The 14,097-nt window shown below is 41.0% G+C and overlaps 1 protein-coding gene across 6 annotated transcripts in view; it reads right to left on the reverse strand.

Annotated features, from left to right (window-relative positions):
• Positions 1-14,097, reverse strand: part of LOC134207367 (carbonic anhydrase-related protein 10) — a 136,030-nt gene that overhangs the window by 13,186 nt on the left and 108,747 nt on the right. For all 6 annotated transcript variants that reach the window (XM_062683093.1, XM_062683090.1, XM_062683088.1 and 3 more), the window contains exons 4-8: positions 12,383-12,519; positions 11,501-11,692; positions 7,963-8,125; positions 7,748-7,902; positions 7,525-7,665 (exon numbers count right to left, since the gene is read on the reverse strand). In XM_062683093.1, coding sequence (XP_062539077.1) covers positions 7,525-7,665; positions 7,748-7,902; positions 7,963-8,125; positions 11,501-11,692; positions 12,383-12,519 — 788 coding nt within the window. The remainder of the gene's footprint in view (positions 1-7,524; positions 7,666-7,747; positions 7,903-7,962; positions 8,126-11,500; positions 11,693-12,382; positions 12,520-14,097) is intronic.

Below are 14,097 nucleotides of genomic sequence, written 5' to 3' on the forward strand. Positions count from 1 at the left end.
ACAGAATCTGTAGACAGATTCCACAGAATCTGTAGACAGATTCCACAGAATCTGTAGACAGATTCCACAGAATCTGTAGACAGATTCCACAGAATCTGTAGACAGATTTCACAGAATCTGTAGACAGATTACACAGAATCTGTTGACAGATTCCACAGAATCTGTAGACAGATTCCACAGAATCTGTAGACAGATTCCACAGAATCTGTAGAAAGATTCCACAGAATCTGTAGACAGATTCCACAGAATCTGTAGACAGTTTCCACAGAATCTGTAGACAGTTTCCACAGAATCTGTAGACAGATTCCACAGAATCTGTAGACAGATTCCACAGAATCTGTAGACAGATTCCACAGAATCTGTAGACAGATTCCACAGAATCTGTAGACAGATTCCACAGAATCTGTAGACAGATTCCACAGAATCTGTAGAAAGATTCCACAGAATCTGTAGACAGATTCCACAGAATCTGTAGACAGATTCCACAGAATCTGTAGACAGTTTCCACAGAATCTGTAGACAGTTTCCACAGAATCTGTAGACAGATTCCACAGAATCTGTAGACAGATTCCACAGAATCTGTAGACAGATTCCACAGAATCTGTAGACAGATTCCACAGAATCTGTAGACAGATTTCACAGAATCTGTAGACAGATTTCACAGAATCTGTAGACAGATTCCACAGAATCTGTAGACAGATTCCACAGAATCTGTAGACAGATTCCACAGAATCTGTAGACAGATTCCACAGAATCTGTAGACAGATTCCACAGAATCTGTAGACAGATTCCACAGAATCTGCAGACAGATTCCACAGAATCTTTACACAGATTCCACAGAATCTGTAGACAGATTCCACAGAATCTGTAGACAGATTCCACAGAATCTGCAGACAGATTCCACTGAATCTGTAGACAGAATCCACAGAATCTGTAGACAGATTCCACAGAATCTGTAGACAGATTTCACAGAATCTGTAGACAGATTTCACAGAATCTGTAGACAGATTCCACAGAATCTGCAGACAGATTCCACAGAATCTGTAGACAGATTACACAGCATCTGCAGACAGATTCCACAGAATCTGTAGACAGATTCCACAGAATCTGTAGACAGATTCCACAGAATCTGTAGACAGATTCCACAGAATCTGTAGACAGATTCCACAGAATCTGTAGACAGATTCCACAGAATCTGTAGACAGATTCCACAGAATCTGTAGACAGATTCCACAGAATCTGTAGACAGATTCCACAGAATCTGTAGACAGATTCCACAGAATCTGCAGACAGATTCCACAGAATCTGTAGACAGATTCCACAGAATCTGTAGACAGATTCCACAGAATCTGTAGACAGATTCCACAGAATCTGTAGACAGATTCTACAGAATCTGTAGACAGATTCTACAGAATCTGTAGACAGATCCCACACAATCTGTAGACAGATTCCACAGAATCTGTAGACAGATTCCACAGAATCTGTAGACAGATCCCACAAAATCTGTAGACAGATTCCACAGAATCTGTAGACAGATTCCACAGAATCTGTAGACAGTTTCCACAGAATCTGTAGACAGATTCCACAGAATCTGTAGACAGATTCCACAGAATCTGTAGACAGATTCCACAGAATCTGTAGACAGATTCCACAGAATCTGTAGACAGATTCCACAGAATCTGTAGACAGATTCCACAGAATCTGTAGACAGATTCCACAGAATCTGTAGACAGATTCCACAGAATCTGTAGACATATGCCACAGAATCTGTAGACAGATTCCACAGAATCTGTAGACAGATTCCACAGAATCTGTAGACAGATTCCACAGAATCTGTAGACAGATTCCACTGAATCTGTAGACAGATTCCACAGAATCTGTAGACAGATTCCACAGAATCTGTAGACAGATTCCACAGAATCTGTAGACAGATTTCACAGAATCTGTAGACAGATTTCACAGAATCTGTAGACAGATTTCACAGAATCTGTAGACAGATTACACAGAATCTGTTGACAGATTCCACAGAATCTGTAGACAGATTCCACAGAATCTGTAGAAAGATTCCACAGAATCTGTAGACAGATTCCACAGAATCTGTAGACAGTTTCCACAGAATCTGTAGACAGTTTCCACAGAATCTGTAGACAGTTTCCACAGAATCTGTAGACAGATTCCACAGAATCTGTAGACAGATTCCACAGAATCTGTAGACAGATTCCACCGAATCTGTAGACAGATTCCACAGAATCTGTAGACAGATTCCACAGAATCTGTAGACAGATTCCACAGAATCTGTAGACAGATTCCACAGAATCTGTAGACAGATTCCACAGAATCTGTAGACAGATTCCACAGAATCTGTAGACAGATTCCACAGAATCTGTAGACAGATTCCACAGAATCTGTAGACAGATTCCACAGAATCTGTAGAAAGATTCCACAGAATCTGTAGACAGATTCCACAGAATCTGTAGACAGATTCCACAGAATCTGTAGACAGTTTCCACAGAATCTGTAGACAGTTTCCACAGAATCTGTAGACAGATTCCACAGAATCTGTAGACAGATTCCACAGAATCTGTAGACAGATTCCACAGAATCTGTAGACAGATTCCACAGAATCTGTAGACAGATTTCACAGAATCTGTAGACAGATTTCACAGAATCTGTAGACAGATTCCACAGAATCTGTAGACAGATTCCACAGAATCTGTAGACAGATTCCACAGAATCTGTAGACAGATTCCACAGAATCTGTAGACAGATTCCACAGAATCTGTAGACAGATTCCACAGAATCTGTAGACAGATTCCACAGAATCTGTAGACAGATTCCACAGAATCTGTAGACAGATTCCACAGAATCTGTAGACAGATTCCACAGAATCTGTAGACAGATTCCACAGAATCTGTAGACAGATTCCACAAAATCTGTAGACAGATTCCACAGAATCTGCAGACAGATTCCACAGAATCTGTAGACAGATTCCACAGAATCTGTAGACAGATTCCACAGAATCTGTAGACAGATTCCACAGAATCTGTAGACAGATTCCACAGAATCTGTAGACAGATTCCACAGAATCTGTAGACAGATTTCACAGAATCTGTAGACAGATTTCACAGAATCTGTAGACAGATTCCACAGAATCTGTAGACAGATTCCACAGAATCTGTAGACAGATTCCACAGAATCTGTAGACAGATTCCACAGAATCTGTAGAAAGATTCCACAGAATCTGTAGACAGATTCCACAGAATCTGTAGACAGATTCCACAGAATCTGTAGACAGTTTCCACAGAATCTGTAGACAGATTCCACAGAATCTGTAGACAGATTCCACAGAATCTGTAGACAGTTTCCACAGAATCTGTAGACAGTTTCCACAGAATCTGTAGACAGTTTCCACAGAATCTGTAGACAGATTCCACAGAATCTGTAGACAGATTCCACAGAATCTGTAGACAGATTCCACAGAATCTGTAGTCAATTCCACAGAATCTGTAGTCAATTCCACAGAATCTGTTGTGGTTCCCAAAGAATCGCTAGAGTGATTCCGAAAAATATCTGGAGAATTTCCGAAGAACCTCAGGATACATTCCAAAGAATTTCTGAGATTTGGTTTGAATTACAATTTAATCTGCATCTCCGAGTAGATTGCCCACAAATCGTCTTTGAGATTCCTTCTCGGTGACCGCAGAGGTTGCTCTGAATCTCCGAAAAGGTTGCTCTGAATCTCCGGAGAGGCGGTACCGAATATCTGGAGAGACAGCTTCCAATCTCAGATGAGATTACTTTGAATTTTTAGAAAGTTTGTCCCAAATCTCCTACATTATGTAGAGGTTTGTGTGCAAAACAACATAAAACTTTACATTTTTACTTTGGCAGCTTTAGCGAATATTGAAAGAAAAGCTCGAATGAAACGCGCACGGTAATAATGCTTCACTCAGATTTTTTATAAATACACTCGCAACTAATTCAGCATTTTAACTAATTTTCCTATAATGCATTTGTTTGATAAACTGTTGTTTATCACAGAGTATAACGATACCAGATCTTTCGACGTGTCTATGAACCGAGCATGGACACTACTCACTATGCATGCCCGGCGGCATATGCAAACTGTGGAGGATCGCGTTTTGCACGCCGAACCGACTGTACTTACTCGCGACGAATAGCACACGCACTGTACTTACTTTCCCGATGGCTACTGCAAGCTATAGAAGATCGAACTTGTTTCGACCGGAGCAAAGCGCAAAACATGCGCATGAGCCACCGAACACAAGATATTATTTCTATTATTTTCCCGACGACTAAAACACGCACTGTACTTGCTTGCTCGATGGCTACTTCACTAGAAATTCTGGTGCCAATTCAGTCAAAACTCCGGTAGGTATTCTGTCAGAAATCAGTTGGGAATTATGGTAGAATTTCTTTTTATCAAAGAATTTCTGTCGTAATTTCAAAAGAAATTCTGAAAGAAATTTTCGGAATTTTGAAGCAAACTTTGTCGGAGTTCTGAATAGAAATCTATCAAAATTCAGACAGAAATTCAGTTAGAATGGCGGAAGAACTTCTGTCGGAATGATAAAGAAATTCTGTGGGAAGTTCGTAAGGAATTTTTGTAATAGAATTTCTGTCGAAATGCCGTGAAAATAATCAGTCGAAATTCTAGTGGAAATTTTGTTGAAATTTTGGTGGGTATTCTGTCGGAGTACAAGCGGGAATTCTGTTGGAACTCGGGTATAAATTCTGTCAGAATTACAATGGACATTTGGTCAGAATTTCGGTAGTAATTTTGTCAGAATTCTGTTGAATGTTTTGTCGGAATTACGGACGAAATTCTGTCGGCATTGAGGTTAAAATTCTATTGGAATACCGGAAGGGATTCTGTTTGAATTCAGATATAAATTCCTCCAGAATTTCGATAGGATTCCTCTCGGAATTCTAAAAGGTTTTCTGTCAGAATTGGATCTTAAAGTCCTACCAGGTTTATGATTGCAAACGATAGTGCATCGGTTAGGAATTTATGCCTTATGTTATATAAATTGTAAAATAAATTCTGGTAATAGTCTTAGTCAGAGAAAGTAATATTTTTATGATTTATACATTTTAAATAATATAAGTTTTTATATCATTTTAGGACCCCATTTTGAAAAAAAAATCTGTGGGAAGTCCAAAAGGAGCTCTGTTGTGATTCCGAATAAAATTCTGAAAGGAATTATGATGCCATTTTGGATAGAATTCTGTCGGAACTCAGAAAGAAATTCCGTCGGAATCCCGGAAGGATTTTTGTCGAAATATCAAAGGAATGGAATCCTTTATAATACAAATACAAATATATACAAATTCCAATAAGAATTCCGTCTAAAATTCGAAAAGAATTCTGTCGGAATTTCAGTGAGAAGTCTGTAGAATTTCCGGAGGAAATTCTGTTGCAAAACCGGAGGAAATTGAATCAGAATTGTGGTGGCAATTCTGCCGGAATACCGGTGGGAAATCTGTCAAAATTCTGATAAAAAATTGACAGAAATCCTATACGAAATCTTTCAGAATTCCGACGGTGATTCTATCGAACTCCCGATGGTTAACCTGTTGAAATTTTGGTGGAAATTCTGTAGGGATTCCGTTGGAAAAACTGTCGGGTTACCGGAGTTCTGGTGAAAATTTTGTCGGAATTCCGGTGGAAATGCTGTTAGAATTACGGTCGGAATTGTGTTGGAATTCTGTTAGAACTCTGATAGAAATTCTGTCGGAATGCCGAAAGAAGTTCTGTCGGAAATCAGGAAGGAATTGTGTCGGAAGTTAAGAAATAATTTTGTCAGAATTTCAAAAGAAAATCTATTGGAAATCTGTAAGGAATTCTGTCCAGGCCTGAAAAGAATTCCGTTAGGAATTTCGGTGGGAATTCTGTCCTTATTACAGTGTGAATCATTTCGGGATTCCAGTGAGAAGAATGGAATTGTGTCCAAATTCCGATTGAAACTCTATCTGAAATCCGATCTTATGGGAAATCTATCAGAGGTCCTGTGCTAATTCTGACAAAGCTTCGGTGGGACTTCTGTCGGAAGTCCGGTATGAATTCTGTTTGAAATCAGATTATAATAATGTTGAAATTCTGGCTTAAAATTGTAAAACAATCGGGAGGAAATCTGTCGGAAGTCCAAAAGGAATTCTGTTGAGATTCCGAATGAAATTCTGTAAGAAATTCTGTCGGAATTCCCGGAGCAATCCGGTCGAAATTCCGAAAGGAATAGAATTCTGTCCAAATTACAAGTAGAACTCACTCGGAATTCTGGTGGGAATTTTTCGGAGCTTCGGTAAAAAAACTGTAGGAACTCCGGTGCGTATTTTGACGGACTTCCAATGGAAATTCTGTCAAAATATCCGTGGGAATACTATCGAAATTCTGCTGAGAATTGTGTCAGAATTCTGGTTGGAATTATGCTGAGAAAACTGTTGGTATTCTGAAGAAAATTCTGTTGGAACACGGGAGACAATTGTGTCGGAATTCTGGTATAAACTTTATCCATGCTTGCGGAAAATTCTGTCGGAGTTCCGGTGGGAGTTGTATTGGACGTCTGATTGGAATTTTGTTGGAATACCGATGTGAATTCTATCGGGGTTCCTAATGCAGTTTTGTCGGATATCCGTTAGAAGCTCATTCGGAATTCCGAAAAGCATTTTGTATGAATTTCGAACTTATTTTTTTCGGAATTACATGAGGAATTCTGTCGGTATTCCAGAAGAAAGTCTGTGTGAACTCCGAAAGAAATTTAGTCTAATTTCTGGAATAAAATCCGTTAAATATTCCAGTGAAAATTTTGTCAGAATTGCGGTTGGATCTCTGTTTGAATTTTAGTGAGAAATCTATCGAAATACTGGTGGTAATCCTTTAGGAATTACGGAAGGAGTTTTCCCGGAATTCCGAAAGAAAGTCTGTCAGAATTCCGGAAGGAATTGTGTCGCTTTCCGGATGAAATTCTGACGAAATTCAAAGAGAAATTTTACTGGAATTCAATTTTGTCGGAACTCCCAAATTTTTCCGAATTCCGAATTATATTTTGGTAAAATTCTGTTAAAATTTCCGTCAAAATTTCGAATTCCTAAAAGATTTCTGACTGAGTTCTGAAAAGTATTTTATCGGAATTCCGAGTAGTATTCTGTCAGAGAAGTACTGTCGGAATTCCGGAAGGAATTCTTTATAAATTTCGAAAGTAATTGTGTCGAAATTTCAAGAAAAAAAATCTTTTGGCATTCCGAAGGAAGTTCAAACGGAATTCCGGAAGGTATGCTGCAGGAATTCGTGAAGGGATCCAGTTCCCGTAGGAAACTCATCGAAAGTCGCAAAGGAATTCTGTCAAATTTATGTCGGGTCGGATAACAAAATCGTTCAAATAGGTCTCTTATGACCTAGTTTCCTTGCCCTCAGATACATTCAATCTGTTCTATGTGTATTCTAAGTAATTGAAACAGTGACCCATTGTCACCCCCGAAGACGGTATTACAAATTGAACTTACCTTATTTGCCCCGGTGTGAGCAAAGTCGATATTCGTTCGCACCGTCCGGTGATGCAACGCTTGCAGCGGCCTCGCATTGTTCCCCAGCGGTGCCTTCGGTGTCTGCTCCGAGCCTTGCATCAACTTCCGCAGCGCATATAACTATTTAAAAAATACAAAAAAAAAACATCATGCTTCATTTGTAAAATTCTGGTCGGACTTCGACGATGCTGGTAAGTCTTACCTCCTGCTTGGTGATGTAGATCGGTTTGTTCAGGATGATCCATACCGTGCTCTCCCAGCAGCCCGGGTGCGTGGTGGATCCCTCGTACGTCATGTACTGCTCCGTATTTGGCAACAGCGACCGCAGCGAGATGTGCCGAATCGGCGTGGAAGAACCTGTCAGAAGTAGAGAACGTTCAATAATTCCGAACTTTGGTGATTTAATAGATGACATACCTTTGTAGGTGACCTTGTTGAAGGTGCTGGTGATTATTCGCAGCTCTGGGTTGGGCGTGTCGCCGATCTGCACCATCAGCGAGATCCCCACAATGCCCTGGGCCTTGTGCTGCGCCTCGGACATGTTGTGATACAGTTCCTTGTTGAAGCCGTATAATTGAATCTTTTGTGTGAGGCCCAGAGGAGGAAAAAATAAAGAAGAAAAAAACCATTTCGTTGCGATAAAAAATGTCCGATAAGATATACGAACGATTTCACCGTTTGTCCCGTGAAGTTAATAAAAGGTAATAATCGTTTGGTTTTACAATCTGTTTTCCAATGAACAAAATAAAGGCGGGTCACGTCTATCTTGGCCTCCGTTATCGGGCCGAGGGAGAAATAGAGGTGCCCCGAAGGATTACCGGAAGTTGTCAGCTTGAAGCACAGTCGCGCACGAACGACATACGGCCGCTCCGCTCGCGGGTTTGAGTCTCCTCTACTTACAAAACACTAAATTACACGTTATTAACATTCTTTTTTGCAGGACGTGTTTTTTTCGCTTCATATCCTCGTGAACAGGACGTCATCATCGTCGTCGTCGTCGTCATGGGCTCTTACGTAATTTCGAACGCCGTTACTCGAAGCCATTATTTCTGATTACCATCACGTTGTCTTAACTAGTTTTCTTTGGCATGTATTTTTTTTCTCTAGCGGCTCTTAGCCATACGGCGGCGTTTTGTGGAAGAATGTGCAACGCTCCTAGGAAACAGGAGGAGGAGTAGAAACCAGCTTTTATGTGTTCTTCTGGTTTTTAATAGCAACATCATGTTGCATTAGTGCCGAACCCGGATGCTCGCTTTTCCGCAGAATATGAAAGGAACTAGCGAAAAAGGAACGAGCAAAGAAAGGCGGAAACGTGCGAACGTGCAACTTATTTACATAACAAGCTTAAAAACTAAACGCGAAATGCAGCTCAGCTTGGGTAACACCTTTGACTTTGGCCCGAGTTGCATCGTCGTCGTGTCGTCTGGGTTGGAACTTTTTGGGTTGAGCTTTTTTTCGCTATTTTCTTCTTCGGTAGAGGATCAAGCTGCATCAAATTCCTGAGAAGTTTTAAGAAGTGTTCAGGATCTTTTTGTTCAACTTCTATCTCTCCATCGTTATTATTTGCTATATGATATAGCTTCCATCGACATAAATAATATGGAAAAGGTTTTATCACAGATGAATATATATTTTCGAGTGTGTTGTTTCACAATAAACACATTAGTTTTATTGCAATTTTGGAGACCATTATTGCCATGTTTACTAGAGAACATCCATAAATTATGTAACGGTATGAGGGAGGAGAGCGAGATGCCCGAACTGTGACGACCCACACAATATTTTAAGATGTTTCAAACCAAAAGTGTGATGAGGCGGGTTGAAAGTGGCCCTTTTTTGCGTTACGTTATTAAGAGGGATGGGTCGTTTGGCCGAAACCCATCTGACCGAAAGTCATTTGGGTGAATAGGTCATTTGGCCGAACAAATCATTCGGTCCAATATGTTAATTGCCCGAATGGGTCATTCAGTCGAATATGATATTTGGCTCATAGGTCATTTGACGTCTCACTTCTCGATTTTCCCACTTTTCACAAAGAAAAGTGAGTAGACGTATCACTTCTCAATTCGCACTTTTCACAGGGAGAAGTGAGAAATAAGAAACGATAAGTGAGAAGTGAGACGTTTCACTTCTAACTCCTCACTAATTATTTCTCATTTATCATTTCTCGCTTCTCACTGTCAAAAGTGAGCAGTGCGAAGTGAGACGTCTTACTACTCACTTCGCACTTTTCACTTTTCACAGTGAGAAATGAGAAATTAGTAGTCACTTCGCCATAATAATTATTCACTTTTCAATTTGAACAGTGTGCAGATGTATAACTTCTCAATACACACTACTCACTGTAAAAAATGAGTAGTGCGAAATAAGAAGTGAGATATCTCTCTGTACTCACTTCGCATTTCTCACTTTTCACAATTAGAAGTCAGAAGTGAGAAATTTCTCAGTTCTTACTGTGAAAAGTGAAAGGTGCGAAGTGAGCAGTGAGACGTAGCACTACTCATTTCGCACTTTTTATTCTCACAGTGAGAAGTGAGAAATGATTGGGTGCGGGCTTGGTAGTCATATGGCTACTGCTTCTGCCTCATACGCAGGAGGTCGTGGGTTCAATCCCAGGTCCATTCCATTCTCCTACTTTGTTTCTCTCTTTATTTCTCATGTTCTAGCAATCGCTAGAACTGGAAATGGACTTTCATACCGTTTCCATTTTTATTCCTATACCTTAAACTTGAGTATTCTAACAGTAATCTGCTAGAATTGGAAATGAACTATAGAGCTCGTTTCCTACATCCAATTAGAAATTCCATCAGTTACCTTCTCCTATCTATCACATTGGCAGCTCGTTAACCAAGACGGACCTCTGCCTCTCCAACCTAACCCAGAAATTCCAACAAATTCCGCATGAACTCGTGGCAAGTGCAGAGGTATATTCGGCTTGCAGTGGGCGAGTGATTGCATCATCATTTCCTCCCCCTTCCCTACATTGACTTGCATTCTGACGTGGCAGGCGCCAGTATGACCTAACAAATGAGATCACCAGTACTTGTACATTGAAGATGTGTGCTAGTCCCAAGCAAACATCTGTTGGTTCCCTGTGCAAGAACAGCTGATCTGGTCATAATGGAGTAGCAACTACGAGCAGTCAATCAAGCTCAAGCAAGCTCAAGCTCACAGTGAGAAGTGAGAAATGATTGGTGCGAAGTGAGGAAAACACGTCTCACATCTCATTACTCATTTCTTATTTCTCACTGTGAAAAGTGAAAAGTGCGAAGTGAGTAGTGAGACGACTCGCTTGTTATTTCTTACTTATCACTTCACACTGTGAAAAGTGGTAAGAGCGAATAAAAAAGAGAGTTGCCTCTGTTCGCAGTGAGAAGTGAAAAGTGAGATGTCAAAGGACCAATTCGGCCAAATGAACTGTTCGCAGGTTTTGCAGAAATAGGGTTCAATAGATAACGAACAACACAACGATGAAAAAAGTCAAAAACTGTTCCGAATCATAACAAGCCTTGATAACAAATGCTCATAACTTGTATATAAGTGCAAAAAAATCGGATAGGCAGCCCCACAGAGAAGCGATAATTCTCGCTTTGTTCTCACTCATTTTGTGTTGTGGCTGCCCAGCTATGAAGGACAAGTTAAAATGCATCATCAGAACCAGTGCTCTCAGAGTTTGGAGCTTTTTAAAAGAAATTTATGATGCTGTATAGCCTCCCGAATCAGTTCTTTATCAGTGTGATAAGTGTAAGACTTTTTCATTGTATGTTGGATTCAATCCCTGACTGTTCGGCCTAATGGTTTGTTTGACCAAATGGTATATTCGGACAAACAACTTTCGATCTAGTGGCCTTCGGCCATATGGTTTTCGCCCAAACGGCCCTTATCCAATTAATAATGGATCATCCCTTACTGAGAGAATCGAGAATGAAAATATAAATATAAATACGATACTCACCTCCCCTGGAAAGCTGTACCCGTGGACGTGATGCTCCGAGCCCTGGCCATCATCCGTCCCGTAGTGGAAATAGATCTCCTCGAACTGGTACCGATAGGCGAGGGGACCGCTGGAAATATTTACATGCTGCTTGGTGTCCTTGTCCACGCGGAACACCAACGACTGGCCCGTGTTGTGCAGCGTGCCGGAAATCTGCAAAAACCATCGCGGGGAAAACAGAAGCATCATATCAAGGTGCGAATATCTGCGCTGGGAAATTTAATTTTCCACCCCTTTCATCCCCGAGGGTAAGCACAACACTTTAAGCTCGTTTTCGGCTTGTTATGGCGGTAAATGGTGGCAATATGTGTGTTTATTGCCTAAATTTTATTACGCTCCGAATGGTGTTTAATGCTACGCACACGCAATCTTCCCTCGTACCGTGTCTTTGTCGGAAAATAAGCGAAAGTGGGAAACTGTGTTGCCAGTTGAGCTGGCTTAGTACGAGTATTCAGTAGGTATCAGTTGACTAGCTTTCTGCCAACATTACTGGCAAGAAGCATTGAGCTGGGGCTACAGGACGGCAAATGCTCAAAGCCATAATCAAATTCAGGGTGACGAAGAGCTTTATGACGTCTTTAGCCTCGCATCGCTATAAGGGTAATTGTTCCTTCGAGGAAGTGTTTTACGCGCGACAGAATTTTCACCCGTCATCGTTCCACCTTCGTCGTAGTAAACCTTTCGTCGCCTACTTTGCATAACCCTGTCCCCCGTTACCGGTCTGTTCAATGTGCCATGTTGATGATGATGAATTTCACAGCTGTTGTAGCTTGAATTCTGCATTGTCACGGTTTTCCCAGCAGCGAAAGGGTTGACTCCGATTTTCTCCCCAGCCAAACTCACCTTGTGCTTATCGATGTGCAGCGACCTGAGATAGGGATCGAACAGCAGCTTCTCCGGCTCCACGTTGATGGGTGACTGGCGGCGACCTTTGTTGCACATATTCCACTGTGGGTTGATCAATCCCCAGAAGGCGGGCCCTGCGAAGGCAAGAGGAAAACAAAACCGCTCGATTAAAGATTGATCAGACTTGATTTGACGGTGTTTAGAGAACTCGAGTGGGACGAACAAAAGCCAAACAACCCCCGCTTTAACCGCTCACCCCAATGAACAGCATTTTTGCATGTCTAGGCCAAATATGTCTTCCCAGAGTCGAGCATTGGATGTTTTTCTCGCTTTCCACTTAGCGTTCGTGCCAGCAGCACTCACGAAGGAAAGGACGTCTGCAAGTAGGTGGCCCCGGCCGTAGACCGAACGATTCACTTATCAAATGATTTGGTGGAAAAGTCCTTTCTTTTCTTTTGTGGTGGTGAACTGTTTCGATCAGTGCAGCAGGGTGGTTGCAAACGGAAGGTGATTCGTGAAAATAGAATCAAGTCAAATGTATGACAAACCATTGCGGTCAGAATTTTGATTTCTTCAGAATCCAATTTAAAATGAATCATAGGAAGATCTGAACCCGAGGATTCGTTGCTAGGATTCAAGTCAAATTCTAGAGGCGGGTGCTATGATCTTTGGAAAAGGAGGAAGGTGCGGGGAAGGGGTACCGTTTAGTTATCTATCAGCTCAATGTAACGGCTGAACCACCTGGCCGATATGAAGCAAATTTGGAACACACACACTTAGTTTTTATTTCTGCAGCTCGGCAAAAATCCGCACAGCCGTGCGCCAGCAAAATGGAAAACTGATATCTCGGCAAAAATGACGTTTGTTAGCTGATTTTCGGCAAATTATTTGCTGATTTTCAGCAACTTTGACAGAAATCTCGGCAAAAAACATGTTTACTGGGGCACGGCTGTGCGAATCTCGGTAAAAGTTAAACATTTTGCTGATATCCCAGTAAAAAAAATTAAGTGTGCATATTCTCTGCCCTAAGGCTAAAATTAAAGTAATGGTAAAAGGGGTGGGGTCTGGAGAGGTGGGGGTATGGAAGGGAGAGCTATTGTTTAGTTATCGATCAATTCAGTGTAACTTCTGATCCTCTTTACCAATTTTTAACAAATTCGGAAAAGATTCTCTTACTAAGAAAGACGCTATTAGACTGGGTGGAAGCAAGTGTAGGGAAAAGTACAATAAAACACTGTGGTTCTGTGAATATTTGCATTCCATCCTGTAAAATTCATGCACCGAACAAATCGAGATAGTTTCAAAAAAAAGTTACTGAACATTTGACCATTTTTTTTATTCCGCAGAATGTTTGTCTGCTGCTGCGTGAGAGTCCCGTGCAGACGGTGCCGCAAACATTTGCATGAATTTTCTTTTTTCGGCTCGTGCGCAGCGCAAACAGAGCCGAATCGAGTGTAATTACCTGTGGCGTATAGCCTTGGAAATAATGCTAGCCACAGTTACTGATTCATTTGTTCTATTCTCTAAAATGAGCAAGAAGTGGTCGGGGTTTAGCGAAACCACACCAAGTGCATTTTTAACTGGCTTGTAATATTTTGTTCGTAGAATTAAAACGAAAATGAATTCATATCTATTCATTCGTACATTTGTTGTTGGATATCCTCATTTAAAGGGTGGAAAAATATCCAATACGATTTGTGAGCGATTGGATC

Source organism: Armigeres subalbatus, chromosome 1 (assembly GCF_024139115.2).
Source record: "Armigeres subalbatus isolate Guangzhou_Male chromosome 1, GZ_Asu_2, whole genome shotgun sequence".
Classification (NCBI taxonomy): domain Eukaryota; kingdom Metazoa; phylum Arthropoda; class Insecta; order Diptera; family Culicidae; genus Armigeres; species Armigeres subalbatus.